At 51.8% G+C, this 21,578-nt stretch overlaps 1 protein-coding gene and 1 long non-coding RNA gene across 2 annotated transcripts; one reads left to right on the top strand and one right to left on the bottom strand.

Moving 5' to 3' along the window:
* The first annotated feature begins 1,353 nt into the window (after positions 1 to 1,353).
* On the top strand, positions 1,354 to 10,182 carry LOC116937619 (lysophosphatidic acid receptor 1-A-like). Its single transcript, XM_076059349.1, has 3 exons — positions 1,354 to 1,472; positions 7,974 to 8,746; positions 9,702 to 10,182. The coding sequence occupies exons 2-3, from the start codon at positions 8,011 to 8,013 to the stop codon at positions 10,031 to 10,033; spliced, it is 1,068 nt and encodes a 355-aa protein (XP_075915464.1). The 5' UTR covers positions 1,354 to 1,472; positions 7,974 to 8,010; the 3' UTR covers positions 10,034 to 10,182.
* A 6,580-nt stretch (positions 10,183 to 16,762) lies between these two features.
* LOC142908583 (uncharacterized) lies at positions 16,763 to 20,051 on the bottom strand. The gene is made up of 2 exons (XR_012931876.1): positions 19,534 to 20,051; positions 16,763 to 18,248 (listed from the first exon to the last, which is right to left on the bottom strand). It is a non-coding gene; the product is annotated as an uncharacterized LOC142908583 (long non-coding RNA).
* Between the last annotated feature and the right edge of the window lie 1,527 nt (positions 20,052 to 21,578).

Genomic DNA, 21,578 nt, shown 5'->3' with positions numbered 1-21,578 from the left:
TTACACACCACACCAGGTACTCATTTGAGGCTGAGTCGACCTAGGGGAGGCCCAGGACCGGTTCAGATAATCGTCACTGGTGTTGGCCGTGAGCGGGAATTGAACCCGGGTCGCCAGGTTCATAGCGCAGCGCGCTAACCGCTACACTATCGCTCCCCACACACAGACACACACGCACACACACACACAGGGCACACACAGACACCCACACACACAGACACACACACAGATACACGCACAGACACCCACACACGCGTGTGCTCTTCTTCAAAGACTCTGTGAAGAATAATTGGAGCATTAAAAGCGGAGCCAAATGTTCAAACCGGCAAACGTTACAGAGTGGTGGTGTGTGTGTGCGTGTGAAACAAAGGCTGTCCACCTACCCCCCCCCCCCTCCTCGTGTGCCGTTCCGACCTTCATAGGTGCTTCTCGCTAACAGCACTTGCCTCTACAGTATGTTACAGGCTACACGGGGGATCTTTGTCTCCTTCATAGACATTGCTGCTGCTACTCGCTAACAGCATTTGCCCCTACAGTCTGTTACATATTCTTAGTTTTTTCGGTAAAGTCACGTTGAAGAGAAACAACAAAATTATAAAATATATATAAAACAATATGCAAACCAACACACAACACACCTGAAGATGACCGTTTGAGTTATGGTCGAAACGTCGTGAGAATTTTTTATTGTTTTATATATATATTATTATTTTGTTGTTTCTCTTCAACGTGACTTTACCGAAAAAACTAAGAATATGAATTACTGCAGTCACGAAAGCTTTAAATCAAAAGTCTGTTACATGTTACACGGGGGACCTCTGTCTATTTACATGTGGGGGAGTGATGGCGCAGTGGTTAGCGCACTTAGCCACGATCCCAGGCAACCGGAGTTCGATTCCGCCAACATCAGTGACGAATTATCTGCACCGATCCTGGGTCCTCCCTTAGATAGACTCAGCCTCAAATGAGTACCTGGTGCGGTGTGTCGTAAACATCACCACTGGGGAGACAAAGGCGGCCGGGCGTGGTGTTGGCCACCCAACCGGCTCGTGTGCCGTACTGACCTTCATAGGTGCTCTCTAACAGCACTTGCCCCGGCAGTCTGTTGCAGGCTACACGGGGGATCTTGGTATTTTGTCTTGAAAGCACAAAGAATGTGTGTATGTCTGTGAGCAGAGTGGAGGATCGAGGTTTAGCAACTGGGGGGTTGGTAGGAAGAGGTAGTGATGGGTGGGACACGTAAAAAGAACTCGATTGGACGTGCAAGATGACATCATGTCACCCGGGGATTAACAGGCTTTGAGAAGATAAGAGGGGAGGGAGAGAGCAAATTGAATTCAGAGTTCACCTGGAGCCGCGCTGAATCCCAGCCGCCCTCAGCGTCCGCCTGACGCCCGTTGAGTGCAGCTGCGAACCATTGCCCAGGCAGAGTCTTCGCTGCCCAGCGTCCTCCCCAACTTCCACCGTGCGAGGTGAGTGATCGTTCAGTTGGTCAATTTCATTTGGCGTGACCCCGGGGTCCCGAAAAAATCAGGTCAATAATTATTATTTTTCAGTCCGCCCTCCGGTCAGCCATCGATCCTCAGCTTCTATGCCAAGGCGAGCCCGCGCCCGCAGTGAATTTAACGTGTTTATGTAATTTTTCAACTTTTTACGAAACTTAGTTCCCCGAGTAGCTCTCAACGAGGCCAATCGATTGACCACTAGTTTTGCTGTCGGTAAGGCAAGACTCGTGTCGCTACGCGTTTTTTCCCACCCCGGGGCAGTGATGAGACCCCCGGGGTCCTGCCAATTGCTTCAATTCAGCCCTGTTAGCCGTTAGCCCTAGCCTGAGAACAGTCGCACATCGCGAAGGGTGGGAAATAAGAGGCTAGGCGAGATCCGTGGAGTGTTCGCTGGGGGGGGGGGGGGCATAAACAGGGGTTCACTATTCACGCCGGGAATAAAACCTTGGTACAAGATTGATGGTCGACGCGTTGTGCATGTGTGTGTGAAGAGTGGTGGAACAGCGATTGGCACACTGCCGTGTGTGGGTGATATAAATTAGTGGGTTTGGTTTGGCCATGTTTGTTGTAGTACGGAGTTAGACTGATGGGATTTTTGCACACAGCGTTGGTGTACGGTGCTTTTTCAGGATTTTTTCCTGGATTTTCTGTTTCCACAAAGTCACAAAGTCACTTTAAGATGTTTTCTTGTTCGCGTTTTTGTTTGTTGCGGTTGCACCCGATTCAAGAGCCGAATGGCTCACAGGGCTATACACCAAATAAATGAAACTGAAACTGGGTGGTTATCCCGAGAGCGCAAACTAATGAGTATCCGTACAGCTGCGGAGTTTCTGCAGCTGCCAGCGAGTTAATAAATAACCACTCGAGGGCGGTCGCCGTGTTGACACAAGGGCTTAGCAGCTGGGGGGGGGGGCATCCCGCCCTCTCACGGGGAGCGGGGCGTCAGCCCCCACGAGAGCATAAACGTTGTGACGTTTACTAAGCGTTCCTGCTACATGTTTTTTTTCAGCTGTGGATTAACTTTCGAAAATCTGTGAAATCTGGATGCAAAAGTAACTGGCAATTCTTGAGAATATTTTTTTGTTTGTTAATCGAGAAATCTGGAGATAGTACGGCAAAGAGAAATCTGCAGAAAATCGGAGAGCTTTGTAAAAAAATATATTGGTAAATCTAGAGACTATATCTGAAATGTCTTGGATACAGTCTGCGAAACTCCTGAGAAATCTGGAGAGTCAAACAAAATCCCGAGATATCCGAAGAAAAAAATCGCTTCGAAAAATGCAGAGACATCTGTAGAAGGATCACACTCGTCCAAGACGTCCTTCCCACTTCCCGTGACTGCAGCCTCAAGGTGCACATGGCCTGGCACAAGCGTCGTGGTGACGTCACCGCCACTTAGTGGCGAATGGCGGTTGTTGTGTGTCTATGTGTGTGTGTCTACGTGTGTGCGTGTACACGTGTGTGTGTACACGCGTGTGTGTGTGTACACACGCGTGTATGTTTACACGCGTGTGTACACCTGTGTGTGTACACGTGTGTGTACACGCGTGTGTGTACACGTGTGTGTGTGTACATGCGTGCGTGTGTGTACACGTGTGTGTGTACACACGTGTGTGTGTACACACGTGTGTGTGTACACGCGTGTGTGTGTACACCTGTGTGTGTGTATACGTGTGTGTACACGCGTGTGTGTACACGTGTGTGTATACGTAGGAGTTAGTTTCGGGTACTTTGTTGTTAAACAGTTGCTGAGCATAGGCACAAAAGTCAAACGAGCGGTCAGCAACTAACGGCAAATGTCAAAATGTAGTTAGAATGTAGTTAGGGTTCGATGTGTCTTGAATTGAGCCGAGGTCGTTGTCATCAAGAACTTGTGGGGATGAGGAGAAGAGGGGACGGGAGGGAATTCCAGAGCTGATAGCGGCAAGTGGGAATTTTCGTGTTGCTTCGGGAGCGTTTGGGGGAGGGGTGAGAGGTGTGCTTCGTCTATGCAGAGGATGATGCTCTGGGCAATAAAAAATAATTAATCGGGCGAGTGCGATTAGCGAGTGCGCGGCGTTTGTGGAGCCTTTTGGTAAGAGCACGGTTATCAGTTTGCTGAAGTTTGTAGTCGCTTACTGACCCCTGTGACCCCCCTACTGGACGTGTGTGGAAAAGAGCTTCATAGCTCCTCGGATTCCTCCTCCTGCAGTCTACATACAGATCGTGAGACTCTGCATCGCGAGGACTCGGGTGGTCAGCCTCTCTGAGTGCGCGGTGTTTCGGGGCTGCGTGGTGTACAAAGCAGCACGGTGTTGTAGCTTTGTACAGCCTCTTAAGTAGCAGTGCGCGTTGTTTAGCGACAGCGTGGTGAAGCAGTTTGTAACAGCGAAGACTATGGGGGGGTCAGCCTGGTGGGGGTGGGTAGGTGGTGGGGGTGGGTAGGTGGTGGGGGTGGGTAGGTGGGTGGGTGGTGGGGGTGGGTAGGTGGGTGGGTAGGTGGTGGGGGTGGGTAGGTGGGTGGGTGGTGGGGTGGGTAGGTGGTGGGTGTGTGGTGGGGGTGGGTAGGTGGGTAGGTGGGTGGGTGGTGGGGGTGAGTAGGTGGTGGGGTGGGTAGGTGGTGGGGGTGGGTAGATGGGTGGGTAGGTGGGTGGGTGGTGGGGGTGGTAGGTGGGTAGGTGGGTGGGTAGGTAGGTGGGTAGGTGGGTGGGTAGGTGGGTCGGTGGTGGGGGTGGGTCGGTGGTGGGTCGGTGGTGGGGGTGGGTAGGTGGTGTGGGTGGGTTAGGTGGGTGGTTAGGTGGTGGGGGGTGGGTAGGTGGGTCGGTAGTGGGGTGGGTAGGTGGGTGGGTGGTGGGGGTGGGTAGGTGGGTCGGTTGTGGGGGTGGGTGGGTAGGTGGTGGGGGTGCGTCGGTGGTGGGGGTGGGTAGGTGGGTGGGTGCTGTGTAGTGGGTGGGTGGTGGGGGTGGGTGGGTAGGTGGTGAGGGTGCGTCGGTGGTGGGGGTAGGTGGGTGGGTGCTGTGTAGTGGGTCGGTGGTGAGGGTGGGTGGGTAGGTGGTGGGGGTGGGTAGGTGGGTGGGTGGTGGGGGTGGGTAGATGGGTAGGTGGTGGGTAGGTGGGTTGGTTGTGGTTAGGTGGTCGTGGTGGTGGGTGGGGGTGGGTGGGTTGGTCAGCGTGTGTGAGTGCGCGGCGTCTATGAAGTACGCGGTAGGCGGAGTGGCCCCCCCACCCACCCCCACCACCCACCCACCTACCCAACCCCACCACCGACCCACCTACCCACCCCCACTACCGACCCACGTGTGTGTGTGCGTGCTTGTATACCATCAATAGGTAAACTCCCCCCCCCCCCCCGCGCCAAACGGCAAGTCCACCGGCACGTACACCACCTCTTTCCTAAAATCCGCCAATCAAATGCTAATTTTTATGCTAATTTCTTCGTCAGAACACCTTGTTTGCTCGCACACAGTTTAAAGGTCCGCTGTCTGAGCGTGGTTGTGTTTCGCTAAATTCTCCTGTTTGATGAGTACTAGGTGCCTCGGTGAATGTATATGCTCTGACTTTAACATAGCTATTTCTGTGACCAGTTACAAGCTAATCACTCAGTTATTTCAATGCTAAATTCTATGCTAATTCCTTTGTCAAGGGGTACCTCTGCCGATGTGTATACTTTAACTTAGCTATTTCAATGAGCCATTTCAATGCTAAATTATATGCTAATTCCTTTGTCAAGGCGCTTTGTGTTTTTCTTCTCACACAGCTTAAAGGTCGTGATCTAAGTGTGGCTTCTCTCACTCCAGCGCTGTCCTCCAGACAGTCTCGTCCCTTCACCTGATGAAGGCTGCTTGTGTTGTGGCCGAAACGTCGTGATTTTTTGTTATTTTATTTTCACCTACGTGACTTTACCCAATAGAACCAAAGAGTATGCACTCACACACTCACACAAAGACCCACGGACTCACACAGAGACGCACAGAGACTCACACAGAGACCCGGAGACTCACACAGAGGCCCACACACTCACACAGAGACCCATGGACTCACACAGAGACCCACAGACTCACTCACACAGAGACCCACAGACTCACACATAGACCCACAGACTCACACAGAGACGCACAGAGACCCACAGACTCACACAGAGGCCCGGAGACTCACACAGAGACCCACATACTCACACAGAGACCCATGGACTCACACAAAGACCCACAGACTCACTCACACAGAGACCCATAGACTCACACATAGACCCACAGACTCACACAGAGACGCACAGAGACCCACAGACTCACACAGAGACCCGGAGACTCACACGAACCCACAGACTCATACAGAGACCCACAGACTCACACAGAGACCCGGAGACTCACACAGAGACCCACAGACTCACACAGACACCCACTGACTCACACATGGATCCACAGACTCACACAGAGACTCTCACAGAGACCCACAGACTCACAAATAGACCCACACACTCACACAGAGACCCACCGACTCACACAGAGACCCACAGACTTCCACAGAGACCCACAGCCTCAAACATGAATCTACAGACTCACACAGAGACCCACAGACGCACACAGAGAACCACACACTCACATAGAGACTCACACGAACCCACAGACTCACACAGAGACCCACAGACTCACACAGAGACCCACACACTCACACAGAGACTCACACGAACCCACAGACTCACACAGAGACCCACAGACTCACAAGAACCCGCAGACTCACACAGAGACCCACAGACTCACACAGAGACCCACAGCCTCACACAGAGACCCACAGACTCACACAAAGACCCACAGACTCACACAGAGACCCACACTCACACAGACTCATACAGACACCCACAGACTCAAACATGGATTCACAGACTCACACAGACACCCACAGACTCAAACATGGATTCACAGACTCACACAGATACTCACACAGAGACCCACAGACTCACACATAGACCCACATACTCACACAGACACCCACAGACTCATACATGGATCTACAGACTCACACAGAGACCCACAGACTCACAGAGACCCGCAGACTCACACAGAGACCCACAGACTCACAATAACCCAAAGACTCACACAGACACCCACAGACTCACACAGAGACCCACAGCCTCACACAGAGACCCACAGACTCACACAGAAACCTACAGACTCACACAGAGACCCACAGACTCACACAGACACCCAAAGACTCACACAGAGACCCGGAGACTCACACAAAAACACCACGCACTCACACAGAGACCTACAGACTCGTACAGAGACCCACACACAGAGAGACCCACACATTCACACAGATACCCACAGACTCACACAGATACCCACAGACTCACACATGGATCCACAGACTCAAACAGAGACCCGCACACTCACATAGAGACTTACACGAACCCACAGACTCACACAGAGACCCAAAGACTCACACAGAGACCCACAGGCTCACACAGAGACCCACAGACTCACACAGAGACTTGCACACTCACACAGAGACTCACACGAACCCACAAACTCACACAGAGACCCACAGACTCACATAGAGATCCACAGACTCACACAGAGTACCCACAGACTCACACAGAGACCCACAGACTCACACAGAGACTCACACAGAGACCCGGAGACTCACACAAAAACACCACACACTCACACAGAGACCAACACACTCGTACAGAGACCCACACACACAGAGTCCCACACATTCACACAGAGACCCACAGACTCACACAGAGACCCACAGACGCACACATGGATCCACAGACTCACACAAAGACTCACACAGAGACCCACACACTCACACAGAGACTTACACGAACCCACAGACTCACACAGAGACCCACAGACTCACACAGAGACCCACAGACTCACACAGAGACTCACACAGAGACCCGGAGACTCACACAAAAACATCACACACTCACACAGAGACCTACAGACTCGTACAGAGACCCACACACAAAGAGACCCACACATTCACACAGAGACCCACAGACTCACACAGAGACCCACCGACTCACACAAGGATCCACAGGTTCACACAAAGACTCACAGAGCCCCACAGACTCACACATAGACCAACACACTCACACAGAGACCCACAGACTCACACGGCCTTGGTACACGTGTATATATATAGGCTGTAGTGTATACTGTAGTGTACACAGTATGTATATATACTATTATTCTGTAGTGTATACTGTAGTGTAAACACTGTATACTGTATAGGCTGTAGTGGGTCACAATAACACCGTGGACCTTAAAAACGGACAAAACATCTAACAGGCGATGTTTCAGGCAACAGTCGTCTATCACAGCACAATATAGCCGCCTCATAAATTACCTTGTAACTTGACTACACGGCAAAAAACAATACTCAATTCGCCTTTTTTTAATATAAATCGGTCCATTTAAAAACATTTGGTTCGGGACAAGAGTGTAACGTTTCTCTTAACTTTAATGAATCTTCGCTTTGCAGGTGGGTGTCGGCGTGGGAAACAAAACGCGAGAACGAGATGGACGGCAGCTGCCACCACAATGAGACGATCACCTTCTTCTACAACAACATCAAAAGGCCACTGTACGACGAGTGGTCTGTCACCAGCGTGCTGGTCATGGTGCTCGGCATCACCATGTGCCTCTTCATCATGCTGGCCAACGTCCTCGTCATGCTCGCCGTATACATCAACAAGAAACGCCACCACCCCATCTACTTCCTCATGGCCAACCTGGCCGTGGCGGATTTCTTTGCGGGAGCGGCGTACGTCTACCTGATGTTCAACACGGGACCCAACACTCACAAGCTGTCGCTGCCGACCTGGATGCTACGCCAGGGGCTGATCAACACGAGCCTCACGGCCTCCGTTGCCAGCCTCCTGGCCATAGCCATAGAGCGGCACATCACGGTGTTCCGGATGCAGATGCATTCGCGGATGAGCGAGCGGCGCGTCGCGGTCGTCATTGCGATCATCTGGCTCGTGTCCATCATCACCGGTGCCATTCCCAGCATGGGCTGGAACTGCATCTGCAACATCAGCACGTGCTCCACCATGGCGCCCCTGTACAGCACCAGCTACGTCATCTTCTGGGCCGGCTCCAATCTCTCCACATTCCTGATCATGGTGGGACTCTACAGTCACATCTTCGTGCACGTGTGGAGGAACACGATACCCGTGCCGCAGAATACCTCCAGGTCCACCCAGAGGAAAAAGGCCACCATGAGCTTGCTCATAACGGTCACCATCATGTTGGGTAAGTGTTGTGGGTCTGGGCAGCAGGTGCTCATATTCGACAACACGATTCACATTCGTCTTCGAGCGTGTGTGCATGTGTACAGCCCCTTGTGTCGATCCGGTGCATGTGTAGGGAGTCATTTTGTAGTGTGGGTTGTGTAAAGGTGGGGTAAATAGACGTGGGAGCATAGAAAGTGTAGCACAACAATGGAGATTGTTGCACTGGCCACCATGTAGCCTCCGGGGCAGGCTACATCAATCTGACGTGCGTGACAGTCGCCTAACCAAGCACCGTCTTGGCTCAACACTCTGCTCAGCTTCTGATCGGATTTGGTGAATGTTCTCTGGGTGATTTTGGTTGTGGGCAACATTCATGGCTCATATCGCATGCCGAACAGCTTTAGGGGAAACAGTGGCCCAGTGGTTAGCGTACTGGCGCTATGAACCCAGCGACTGCTGTTCGATTTCGAACCACGGCTAACGGTGGCGAGTCGTTATCGGCACCAGGTGCGGCACCTCCCCAGTCGTTTCACCAAACTGCACCGGCTAGGTTGAAGTACGCAGAGGATTGACGAAGGCCTGTGAATTATCATTCGTACGACGACTATTCTAGCACAGCGGTTGAAACAACGGGGCAAAGTTTTTTTTTTTATCTCCCCCCCCCACCGCCTCTGTCCACCCGGCAGTACGTAGGGGTCTAGCCACAGTTTGTCGATCGGCAGGTCTGGGTGTAGCGAGGTAAAGTGTGGTTCCTTGTCTGGCCAACGGTGGAAAAGCAGGTGGGAAAAGAAGCCTCTAAAGGGCCTCTCCACAGTTCTCCTCTAGTGGAGGGGCCCTCCTTGCAGCAGTCATGGAGCAAGCCATTGCAGGGTTGTGCCTTGACCTTCCACGGGTTTCAGGGAACAACGCTGATCTTGTTCCACACGTTGCTATCAAAATGCCTGACTCGTGTGTCTCGTGCCGTCGCCTCTCAGGAGCCTTCATCGTGTGCTGGACGCCAGGCCTGGTGATTCTGCTGCTGGATTCGTTCTGCTCGGACTGCAATGTCCTGGCCTTTGATAAGTACTTCTTGCTCATAGCGGAGCTCAACTCCGCCATGAACCCCATCATCTACTCGATTCGGGACAAAGAGATTGTCGCCACTTTGCAGCGAATCCTGTACTGCCAAAAGGCAGAAGCCATCATCACCAATGGCTCCGATAACGTCTCCAATAAATCAACGTCCACGGCGAATCACAACCTGGTCACGCCTATCAGTCACGTGACCACCACAAGTGCGATGAAGATGAATCAGTTTAAATTTTGATTTAAAGCTTTCGTGACTGCAGTAATTCATATTCTTAGTTTTTTCGGTAAAGTCACGTTGAAGAGAAACAACAAAATAACAAAATATATATAAAACAATAAAAAATTCTCACGACGTTTCGACCATAACTCAAACGGTCATCATCAGGTGTGTCGGTTTGCATAAATTATTTTTTATAAATAAATAAATGTGCCGTTTTAAAAAATAATTTATGCAAACCGACACACCTGATGATGACCGTTTGAGTTATGGTCGAAACGTCGTGAGAATTTTTTATTGTTTTATATATATTTTGTTATTTTGTTGTTTCTCTTCAACGTGACTTTACCGAAAAAACTAAGAATATGAATCAGTTTGTCGTCTAATAACTAATTGGGCTAACGATGCATGGTTTTCCTACCTGATGATGATGATTGCTTGTGTTGCAATCGAAACGTCGTGATTTATTTTATTGTATTACCTACGTGACTTTACAAAAAGAACCAAAGAGTATGTTTCTCTTTGCGATAAGATTTCATTGAACCTGGGTACAATGTATGTGTGTGTGCACCCTTGTGGAGATAATGCATACTAGAATTTAAATACAAACCTAGTGGCATTTGGTACGCTTCGTACCAAGACAGTTATATATCCATACGGTTTTATTTTCTGGGTGAGATCACTTCAATATAAGTGTCGTTAAACCCGCCAACCAATTGGTATGGTGTCATGTAAATAGAACGTGGCCAATTCCTTACTAGTACAGCACACCGGTATGTTTGAGGGTAAATAGAACGTGGCCAATTCCTTACTAGTACAGCACACCGGTGCGTTTGAGGGTAAATAGAACGTGGCCAATTCTTTATTAGTACAGCACACCGATGTGTTTGAGAGTAAATAGACGTGGCCAATTCTTTACTAGTACAGCACACCGATTTGTTTGAGGGTAAATAGACGTTGCCAATTCTTTCCTAGTGTAGAGGAGTAGTGGAGGACGTCATGTCACTCAGGGGGGTGAAAAGGGATGATGTCAGAAGTTACGGGGGATATATAAGGGGGAACCCGTGATGTAGAGGGGGTTGTCGCGAAGGGCCAGGAACGGAGAGAGTTGTGGAGTTGGGATCCAGGTTAGGGGGAATCAGCGCCAGGCGAGTGTGCTACTTCACCCGGCCGACCGAGTTGGGTGATCCCTCGGTTGGTGCTGGGGGGGGGGAGATCACGTATAGCCTGGGTGGAGCTAGGGGCCTCCCGGTACCCTTTCCCCTGGGGAGAAATTAGGGTTGTCACCTGTTGGGCGTAAGCCTTTAATAAGTTACTGGCAGTAGCCCTTAATAAAACTTGGTATCAGCCACTACTAAAGAACCGTGTCCGTGTCGTCAATTGCACCTCAACAACTGGTGCCAGAAGTGGTTTCGTTCCGCGCCGCAATGCCTAGATCCGGCGCGAAACGAAAGACTACGCCTAGGGTGCACCAGGGCGACAAGGACGTCGGCGAGCTGGCGATGATCCCGGAGACCGGGGGCCCGGTGATGTTCCCCGTGGAGATGGTCCAGTCGGGGCCAGAAGAGGCGGCGGTCGGGGGAGCTGCCGCGCCGCCGTCGGACGAGTGGTGCGCCATCGCGGCCAGGCTGGAGACGCTGCAGCTCACGATGGCGCAGCTCGCCGTCGCTTTGGCAGAGGTGGGGGACCGCGTACACTCGGCGGGCGGTGATTTTTGCCAAAACCGCGGGATCGCCGACATCGCGAATCCTGCCAAAACCATAATTCCCGCCAACGCGCTGCCGGGTGTGCCGCGGCAATCGGGCGCCATTTTTTATGCGCCGCCGGATCCAGCCGCCATTGTCGCTGCGATGCAGGAACCGGCCGCCATTGTTGGCGCGACGCCGGAACCGGCTTCGCATCATACTATCGTCGGTTTCGTTCGCGATTTTGCGACTATTGCGAAGCCACTGCACGCCCTCTCGGCCAAAGGTACAAAATTTCGCTGGGGGATGGAGGAGGAAAACGCCTTTGTGGCGCTTCGCACGGCCCTGGCGGATGCGCCGCCCTTGGGGTATCCCGATTTCTCTAAACCCTTCTCGACACCGACGCCAGTGACACGGGCATTGGAGCCGTCTTGGCCCAGGTGATCGATGGGGTGGAACAGGTGGTGGCCTATTGTCTCCCACTGAGCAGCGGTACTGCGTCACCAGGAGGGAGCTGCTGGCTTTTGTTTTTTTTGTCCAGCTGTACCGGCCGTATTTGTATGGTCGCCGGTTCACCGTCCGGACTGACCATGCAGCCCTGCAGTATTCCCTGTGAATTGACCAGCCCTCGGGTCAGCTGTCCCGCTGGCTCGAGGCGCTCCAGGAGTACCCCTTCGATGTCATCCACAGGAAGGGGACTCGGCATGGGAATGCGGACGGCCTTTCCAGGCTGCCCCCGGACAGCGGGTGCGCTTGTGCCCTGGGTTCCAGCCGCTGTAAGGCCCCAGTGAACACTGCGGCCCAGTTGGTCGCATCGGCCCGAAGCGGCACCCCCTCCGGGTGTGGCATTGCATTGCCTGTTGATTTTGGCCTGGGACTCCCCCGGGAGGTATGGTCCAAGTTGCAGATGGAGGATTCCTCTCTGCTGAGGCTGCGACGCCGGGTTGGGTCAAAGGCCCGTAGCTCGGTTCCGTCGGCGGCCCCGGTGATCGTAGTACATGACGGCCTCCTCATGTGTTGGGATGCCCAGTTGGAATGCTATTGTGTGGTGGTGCCCATTGGCTTACGAGGAAAATTGACCCGGGTTATTCATGAAAAACTTATGCACTTCGGCTACCATACGACCTTGTTGACCCTTAAACGGAATTACTATTGGCCGGGTGTGGAGGATGATGTGGCTCTGATTTTGAAAGGTTGCCACGACTGTGCGCGGAGGAAGGCCCCTGTTGGTCAGGATCGGGCGCCGCTGCAGTCCATCCGGGTTTCTCGTGTCAATGAGCTCGTGGCACTCGACATTCTGGGGCCATTCCCTGCATCCCATCGGGGCCATAGGTACCTCTTGGTGGGCGTGGAGTATCTCACACGTTGGCCTATGGCGTGGCCTCTGGTGGACCAATCGGCCTCGTCCATCACTGAGGCGTTGTTCAGGGGTACGTCCTTGACAAAGGGGCGCCAGAACAGCTCTTGGCGGATCAGGGGCGGAATTTTTCTTCCCGTTTGCTCAAGAAGGTCTGTGACCTCCTTGGGACGAAGAAGGTCCACACCTCGCCCTACCACCCCCAGTCCGACGGGATGGTAGAGCGATTAAACCGCACGCTCACGTCCATGCTGTGTCATCATGTGAGCACGTCCAAATTGGACTGGGACCTGTTCATCCTGGGGGTGCTGGCCACGTACAGGTTAGCTCCTCATGCCTCGACGGGGTTCTCACCATTTTACCTCATGTATGGAAGAGAACCCGAACCCCTGATGCACATCCAACTGGACCTCGGGCCTGCCAAAAAGGGTTCGCCTGTTCCCATCCAGATGAGGATTGCGCTCGATCGGCTGCGCGAGGCGCGGTTGGCGGCGTTAGATAATTCGGCCAGCCGATAGGCGGCCTCCGAGCGTCTGCCCAAACACCAGGCTGTCGGCCGCCCGTGGGAAAAGGGCCAGTTGGCGTGGCTGCACTGCCCCCAAGTGCCGGTGGGTACGTCTCCTAAATTACATCGCCCATGGCAGGGCCCTGTCGAGGTCGTGGAGGTCCGCTGTCCGCAATGTGTCCGCATCCGGTGGGGCCGTCGTCACTGGACCGTGCACCCGTCGCAGCTCAAGCGGGTGGTGCCGCCGGGGCTCCCTGATTCATCCCCATTTTTGGAGCGGTCGGCGATTGCTGCGTCCGACGAGCCGGGCCGCAGGGGTCATGGAAATGCGAGCGATGCCCTGCCCTTGTGTATGCCCGCAGAGCCACCGACAGTGACGCCGCCAACAGCGGGCCGTCCGGGGGGTGTCCCGGCGGCGACCCTGCCTCCCTCCAGGCCACCGCCCGGTCCGGACACCGACGCCACAGGGAGCAGTGGGCTGCCGTTAGAGGCGCCAGCGGAGCCCCTGCCAGTGGTGCCGCCGGTGACACCTTAGCTCAGCCACGTGCCGGCGGGCTCGGCTTTGGCCGGCGCACCGTCGCCTCAGGCGGCCGACACCACACGGGGAGCAGGCCGCCGGCGGCGGGCACGCGCTCATGGGGCGTGCGCATACACTGACGGCCCGCGGAGTCGTCTACTTCGATCCCCTGCCTTGTCGCCACTTACGTTGCCGGGTGGTGACTGTCCAGACTTTTCTGATCCCGTGCTGCCCTAGTGTTGTGTTCTGCTAGCAGCCGGGGTTGTCTCTATACGCATGCGTCCTTGGGGTTTCTGGTAAGGGTGGCTTCCCGCCAAATGGACTCCTCTCGCATAATTGTTGCAGACGGTTCGGCTGGGTTTTTTTCACGGGGGGGGGGGGGGTGAAAAGGGATGACGTCAGAAGTTACGGGGGATATATAAGGGGGAACGCGTGACGTAGAGGGGGTCGTCGCGAAGGGCCAGGAACAGAGAGAGTTGGGGAGTCGGGATCCAGGGTAGGGGGAATCAGCACCAGGCGAGTGTGATACTTCACCCGGCTGACCGAGTTGGGTGATCTCTCGGTCGGTGCTGGGGGGGGAGATCACGTATAGCCTGGGTGGAGCTAGGGACATCCCAGTACCCTTTCCCCTGGGGAGATGTTAGGGTTGTTACCTGTTGGGCATAAGCCTTTAATAAGTTACCGGCAGTAGCACTTAATAAACCTTGACATCAGCTCCTACTAAAGAACCATGTCGTCAGTTGCACCTCAACACTAGTACAGCACACCGGTGTGTTTGAGGGTAAATAGAACGTGGCCAATTCTTTACTAGTACAGCACACCGGTGTGTTTGAGTGTGATTAGAACGTGGCCAATTCTTTACTAGTACAGCACACCAGTGTGTTTGAGGGTAATTAGAACGTGGCCAATTCTTTACTAGTAAAGCACACCGGTGTGTTTGAGGGTAATTAGAACGTGGCCAATTCTTTAATAGTACAGCACACCGGTGTGTTTGAGGGTAAATCCATAACATTTACTATTTGAGGACGCTGTTTCACCAGTAATTACAGCCGGCATCGTCAGGCGACAGCCAGATTTGGCTCCCCAACACACAACCGGTGTCGTGCTGCACTCGTAACGAATTGGCACGTCTTGTTCACGTGACAAACCTTCCTCATTGGCTGTCGGGTGGTGGCGGGTTTAACGACATATTTAAGTGATCTAACCCCCCCAAAAAACCCCCTCATGGATAAAATTGGTCGCAAAAGCTTCCTACTACTACCACGTGTTCAAGTGTTTATACATTTCGTATATTTTGATGGTAAAGTTTTTTTGACGTCTGTAGCAGTCGTGCAAAACCGAACATTAATAGGTTAATAACGGATATGAATACCGAGTCTGTGGTTTCTGATAGTCTCCCGTGACGGAACGTTCATATATCGCGACAATCGTCGTACCTAATAGCGAGAACTGGTATCGTACCATGCACAATGACACCATGACAACACTCGCCACAACCCAGCTGGTATAGCAGGTTATGGTTGCAGCTTGTTATGCTAAGTGCCTCTTGTAAAGCTGCCCTCTTGCCTTCCTTGAAGCAATGTCGGTTGAAAATAAATCACTGGAAGCCTTAGAGCAGGGGTGGGGAACCTTTTTTCTGCCAAGGGCCATTTGGATATTTATATAACATCATTCGCGGGCCATACAAAATCATCCACTTACAAATTTGCCCGTTATATTTGGTCAAACATTTTATTAACTCGCCCCTAATGCTATGGCTGGAACTGCTTCTCTTTGGTGAGGCGTGTGATGATGTTAGTTGGTATTGATGTTGCTGCTACTCGCAACTGCTTTTCCAGGTTTGCTCCTAGATTTATTTAATTTCGAGTCCCGACCGGGGTTGCCTTGGCAGGGCCAGACCCAAATGATTTTGCGGGCCTCATACGGCCCACGGGCCGAACGTTCCCCACCCCTGCCTTAGAGACTCAAACATAAACTCGGGTCCCACACACACACACACATACCGGAGATCAATCTTGCAATTGAATTGCTCTCAAAAATCACGCTACTTCGTCATAGTCACCACCTGCGACTGCTTTGTCCACATCCGAGCGATTAGTTGGCGCAGTAAGGAAACTCAACCTCGTGCTGTGTTCGGGAATGTGACGATACATTGCCGAGCAGATCGAGGCCTTAAGATGAAAGTTCATCCCGAACTGTAAGCAACCAATAAGCATATAGGCCTCAATTGTGGCAGCCAAACATACCGACGATAAATGTCGATTTAAAACTTTGGTGACGACGGTGGCATCGACGACTTTGTTGGGTCTCTCATTAAAGTCACGTGGATAGGTAAAGTCACGAGCAGGTGAAGTCACTCCACATGGGGGGGTGGGGGGGGAGATGCCTCATCCCTCCTCAGCGTCAACTTACAACCCTCACTACAAAGGCAGAACCCTCATCACGTCACGCGATCTGCGTAACACTGTTGTTGAGACATCAAAGTAAAAAGGTCGTCACGATAAACAAGGGATTATAACCTTGACGTGAAACAGGTCTGTGTCACCGCGGCCTCACAAATTGCACACGAATTGATGCAATTAATAAGACGCCGCGATCTGCCTTTCGCTTGAATGTTTCAGATTTACTGCAATACACCTGTCCTTGGACGGGCAAAAGGTGAGTTTAACAATATTAACACTGCAAATTGCCAATAACAATTTAATTATTATGAAACCATTAACAAATAAGTGTACACACAAATATATATCAAACCTCTAACATCAACGTGCTAGCGTCACGATTGCCCCCCCCAGCTCCCCATATAAATATCTCCCCGTCTTAAAAATCCTTAGGGAATACGTCTCACACCATGAATGTTACCAGTAACGAGATTAGGAGCACACTCTTAAAGGGAGTGCTCCGAATCTCAGCTTGTTACCTGTATAAAAGACACCTGTCCACAGAAGCAATCAATCAGATTCCAAACTCTCCACCATGGCCAAGACCAAAGCGCTCTCCAAGGATGTCAGGGACAAGATTGTAGACCTACACAAGGCTGGAATGGGCTACAAGACCATTGCCAAGCAGCTTGGTGAGAAGGTGACAACAGTTGGTGCGATTAGTCGCAAATGGAAGAAACACAACATAAATGTCAATCGCCCTCGGCCTGGGGCTCCATGTAAGATCTCACCTCGTGGAGTTGCAATGATCCATGAGAACAGTGAGGAATCAGCCCAGAACTACACGGGAGGATCTTATCAATGATCTCAAGGCAGCTGGGACCATAGTCCCCAAGAAAACACATTAAGGTCCGGGAGTGGCCTAGCCAGTCTCCAGACCTTAATCCCATAGAAAATCTATGGAGGGAGCTGAAGGTTCGAGTTGCCAAACATCAGCCTCAAAACCTTAATGACATGGAGAATATCTGCAAAAAGGAGTGGGACAAAATCCCTCCTGAGATGTGTGCAAACCTGGTGGCCAACTACAAGAAACGTCTGACCTCTGCGATTGCCAACAAGGGTTTTGTCACCAAGTACTAAGTCATGTTTGCAGAGGGGTCAAATACTTATTTCCCTTATTAAAATGCAAATCAATTTATAACATTTTTGACATGCGTTTTTCTGGATTTTGTTGTTATTCTGTCTCTCACTGTTCAAATAAACCTACCATTAAAATGATAGACTGATCATTTCTTTGTCAGTGGGCAAACGTACAAAATCAGCAGGGGATCAAATACTTTTTTTCCCTCACTGTACAGCCCAGCCTGGCACAAGCGTCGTCGTGACATCACTGCCACTTAGCGGCGAATGGTGGTTGTTGTTGTTGATATACTGCTGCCGCTCGTCAGTTTGGCGTTGCTGGTCATTGTGGTGGTGGTGCAGGTGTTGGTGGTTGTTGTTGTTGTTGGTATACTGCTGCCGCTGGTCAGTTTGGCGTTGCTGGTCATTGTGGTGGTGGTGCAGGTGTTGGTGGTTGTTGTTGTTGTTGGTATACTGCTGCCGCTCGTCAGTTTGGCGTTGCTGGTCATTGCGGTGGTGCAGGTGGTGGTGCAGGTGGTGGTGGTTGTTGTTGTGGCTGTTGGTGACGCACAGTCGCGGGTTGATGTCAGGGCTCGACCTCGAATGTCCTCGTCACCGTGAAACGGTCGCCTCCTCTTCTGCTCCAAACGTTCTGCCTCAGCAGACCCAGCTCTGCAACGTGCACACGGCACGACGGCATTTGACGTATTGACATCACTGGCGCGTCTTTGTGCACGTGTTGGTTTACACACCGATACTCATGGCACATGCCCTTGAAAGGGGCGCGATGCAAATCCTCAACAGAATCTGTTTGTTCGCGTGAGAGCGCTATGGGTGGAGCCTATATTTGTTTTTACGAGACGTTATTTTGTAACTTGTATCAGGGGGTTAGTCTCAGTGCTGAATCTGTTCAGAGCTGCAGGGGATATTAATATTTAGCTTCGATTTAACGTCGATTTGTTCGTTTTTACAAGACGAAATTTTGTAACTTGTATCAGGGGGTTAATCTCGGTGCTGAATCTGTTCAGAGCTGCAGGGGATTTAATATTTAGCTTCGATTTAATGTCAATTTGTTCGTTTTTACAAGACGTAATTTTGTAACTTGTATCAGGGGGTTCGTCTCAGTGCTGAATTTGTCGGAGCTGCAGGGAATATTAATATTTATCTTCGATTTAACGTCGATTTATGTTCGTTTTTACAAGACGTAATTTTGTAACTTGTATCAGGGGGTTAGTCTCGGTGCTGAATCTGTTCAGAGCTGCAGGGGATTTAAATATTTAGCTTCGATTTAACGTCGATTTATGTTCGAGCAATACTTTCTATGGCTCGTAGGCCTTATTTTAGTTTCCGTTTGCTATTTTTACATAATTTCTCTGCTTGGTTTTCACCGTCTTCGTTTCGGGGCCGTAGGTCACCTCGCCCGGTGTCCCGAGCGCTCGCCTGGTTGAACTTCATCAGCTTGCAACTTAAACACGCGGCGAAGCGCATGTCGAGGCGTGGTTGAATTCGGACATCTCTAATGACAACCCCGAATGATGAGAGTGCACGGTGTGGTTGATATTAATGTGGATGTGTGAAAGTTATTGATGGAACCAATGCGGTAACGTTGCACTCGGATTACACGTAAAAAAATGTATCAATGTTGGTAATGGCCAACGTTTTCGTGATAAACGCTAAATATAATTGCAATTTCGCAAGCAGAACGATACACAACCCAATACAGCATGCTGTCGCAATGTATAATTGCATTGACGATTATTGTTCACGAAGCGCCGTTGAGGACACATGTGTTAATGCACCGGTCACGTAATATCAGCTGTGATGAATGGAAACGCAACGATGGTGACAACGATGGGAATCTACCGATCGTATCAACGATTACAATTGCATCCAATGCGGGCAGCGTCATCGATTACGATGACAAGGATGACGATGATGATAGATCAAAGATCCTCACCATCCCCGGGGCAAACCGGGGCTGCACGCGGCAGCGCCGAGCCTGCCGGAGTGGCGGGCAGCGCTGCCCATGGGGGGCAGTGGGGGCACTCTTCTTCACACTGCGCCTCCTCTCCTGGGCCCCCCACATGAAGCTGCACATCCTCCCCCCCCTTTCACACGTGGACCATGGCCCCCACGTGGACACCTCGCAGTCCCCTGGGGGTTCAAACATCAGTCTCGCCAGCAGCAGCAGCAGCAGAATTATCATCCTCACCAAACCACCAAGACGACCACCACCACCGGCATCATTCCCATTAACCTCAGAAGCATCCATCAGCATCAGCGTCAGCAGTGGCATGACCACGATTATAACAACAACCAAGTTCATCATCAGCACAACAAACAATTGCGAATTTCACCAACACCAAGGCAGCAATCCTATACGGTACACTCAAAAACAATTTCGACCACGCACAGAGACCACCTCCACAGCTACTGAATGTAAATATAGCGTGCATCATTTCAGGGTTACTCATGTCCCCCTCATGCCCCCCCTCCTTGTGCCCCACCAGTGGCCCCACCAGTGCCCCCCACCCAAGTGCTCCGTTCAGTAATGAAATCATGAACAAGCAAGAGTCTCTCAACATGAAATTACAACAGCATTCCACTCCCACAGTCTATGTGCATTCTGGACCAACATTTTCCAGTAGAGTTTGCAGTTTAGGCGACAAACTTTGGACCAGTGTAAGTTCTGTTTTTAAAGACAGGCCATACACTGCTGCATGAGACTCTGGTCAAGTTAGAAACCAGCCCAGGGATTGCTTATGGAAAAAACTTTGTTCCAAGAGAATCTTAATGCTTTGAGCCGAACGTCAACCTTTTTTTTCCACACGGCGGAAACCGACCCTTGCCCCTTTACGATTTTATTTACGGACGCTGCCGGCCCACGTGTGGGGACACGGCAAGGATGACGGCAACGCAGGCAACAAGAGCAAACTCCACGAAGCAGCTGTAGCCGTGAAGACTCGAGGCGTTTGTTGCAGTTGACGACGCCACCACCGGTGGCGGTGGTGGAGCGGTTAGCACGATGCTGCGCCAGGAACCAGCGGCCAGATTACGATGCCCGTTCACGGCCAAAACCACTGACGATTATCTGAACCCGTCCAGGGCCTCTCCTAGGTCGACTCGGCCTCAAATGAGTACCTGGTGCAGTGTGGAACATTGCCCCCTGGGATGGGGCGCTGACCACCCACCGCGTTCTGGCCTTCAAAAAAGGTGCTCGCTAACAGCACTTGCCCCAAGTCTGCTAAGGCTACACGGGGGATCTTTGTCTTTATCTTTCGTAATAGCAATAGGGAGGGGTGCTGTATTGGTCCCTCACCTCAATGCCCTACCAACTTTGACCTCTAGGTCACGGCCAACTTCTCTGGGTAGTGATATCTCACAGTTCCGGGCCTCCTTTGGGTCAACTCGGCCTTAAAATTACAACCTGGCACGGGATGCGGACATCGGCGCTGGCGAGCCAAAGGTCACTGGCCGGGCATTGCACCCACCATAACGCCTCACCGGCATTCATAGATCTTGGCTGAACCGCACTTGTACCCAACGGCCTATAATGTGGCTACGTGGTGAACCATTGCCCTGGTGGTGGCGATGTTTATGCTGTTGTTAACGTGGTCAAACAGACAGGAGTCTTTGTTTTATTATCCACGATATTCCGCGAAGGGTGAACTCGGACATTTGCGGTTGTCCCCAACTCCCTTCACCCCCCGGCGTGTCTCCCGTATAGCGGTGGGCAGACCTGGCTGTGGCTGTGTGTTCAAACCTCCCCCCCCCACCACCACCCCGACTAACCATATCCCAATGGCTCGGTTTGTAACTGCAGTGGTTGGGTCCCCGTGTCGTGATCCGTACGAGTCGGCAGGCGGGTCCACATCCATTGCGTCCCCCATGTCCTCTCTCTCCCTCTCTCTCGTCATTCCGTACGGTTGCATGTACGCGAGTTGAACTTTATTTTTGTTTAAACACTTCGGCTTTCGCGACGAATATCATTCACAATAAAGG

This window comes from Petromyzon marinus, unplaced genomic scaffold (genome assembly GCF_048934315.1).
Source record: "Petromyzon marinus isolate PM22_M1 ecotype Great Lakes invasive population unplaced genomic scaffold, UKy_Petmar_22M1.pri1.0 PM_G_Scaffold_10, whole genome shotgun sequence".
NCBI classification, from domain to species: domain Eukaryota; kingdom Metazoa; phylum Chordata; class Hyperoartia; order Petromyzontiformes; family Petromyzontidae; genus Petromyzon; species Petromyzon marinus.
Note: the sequence above shows the minus strand (reverse complement) of the source record. Positions and strands in the feature narration are given on the sequence as shown.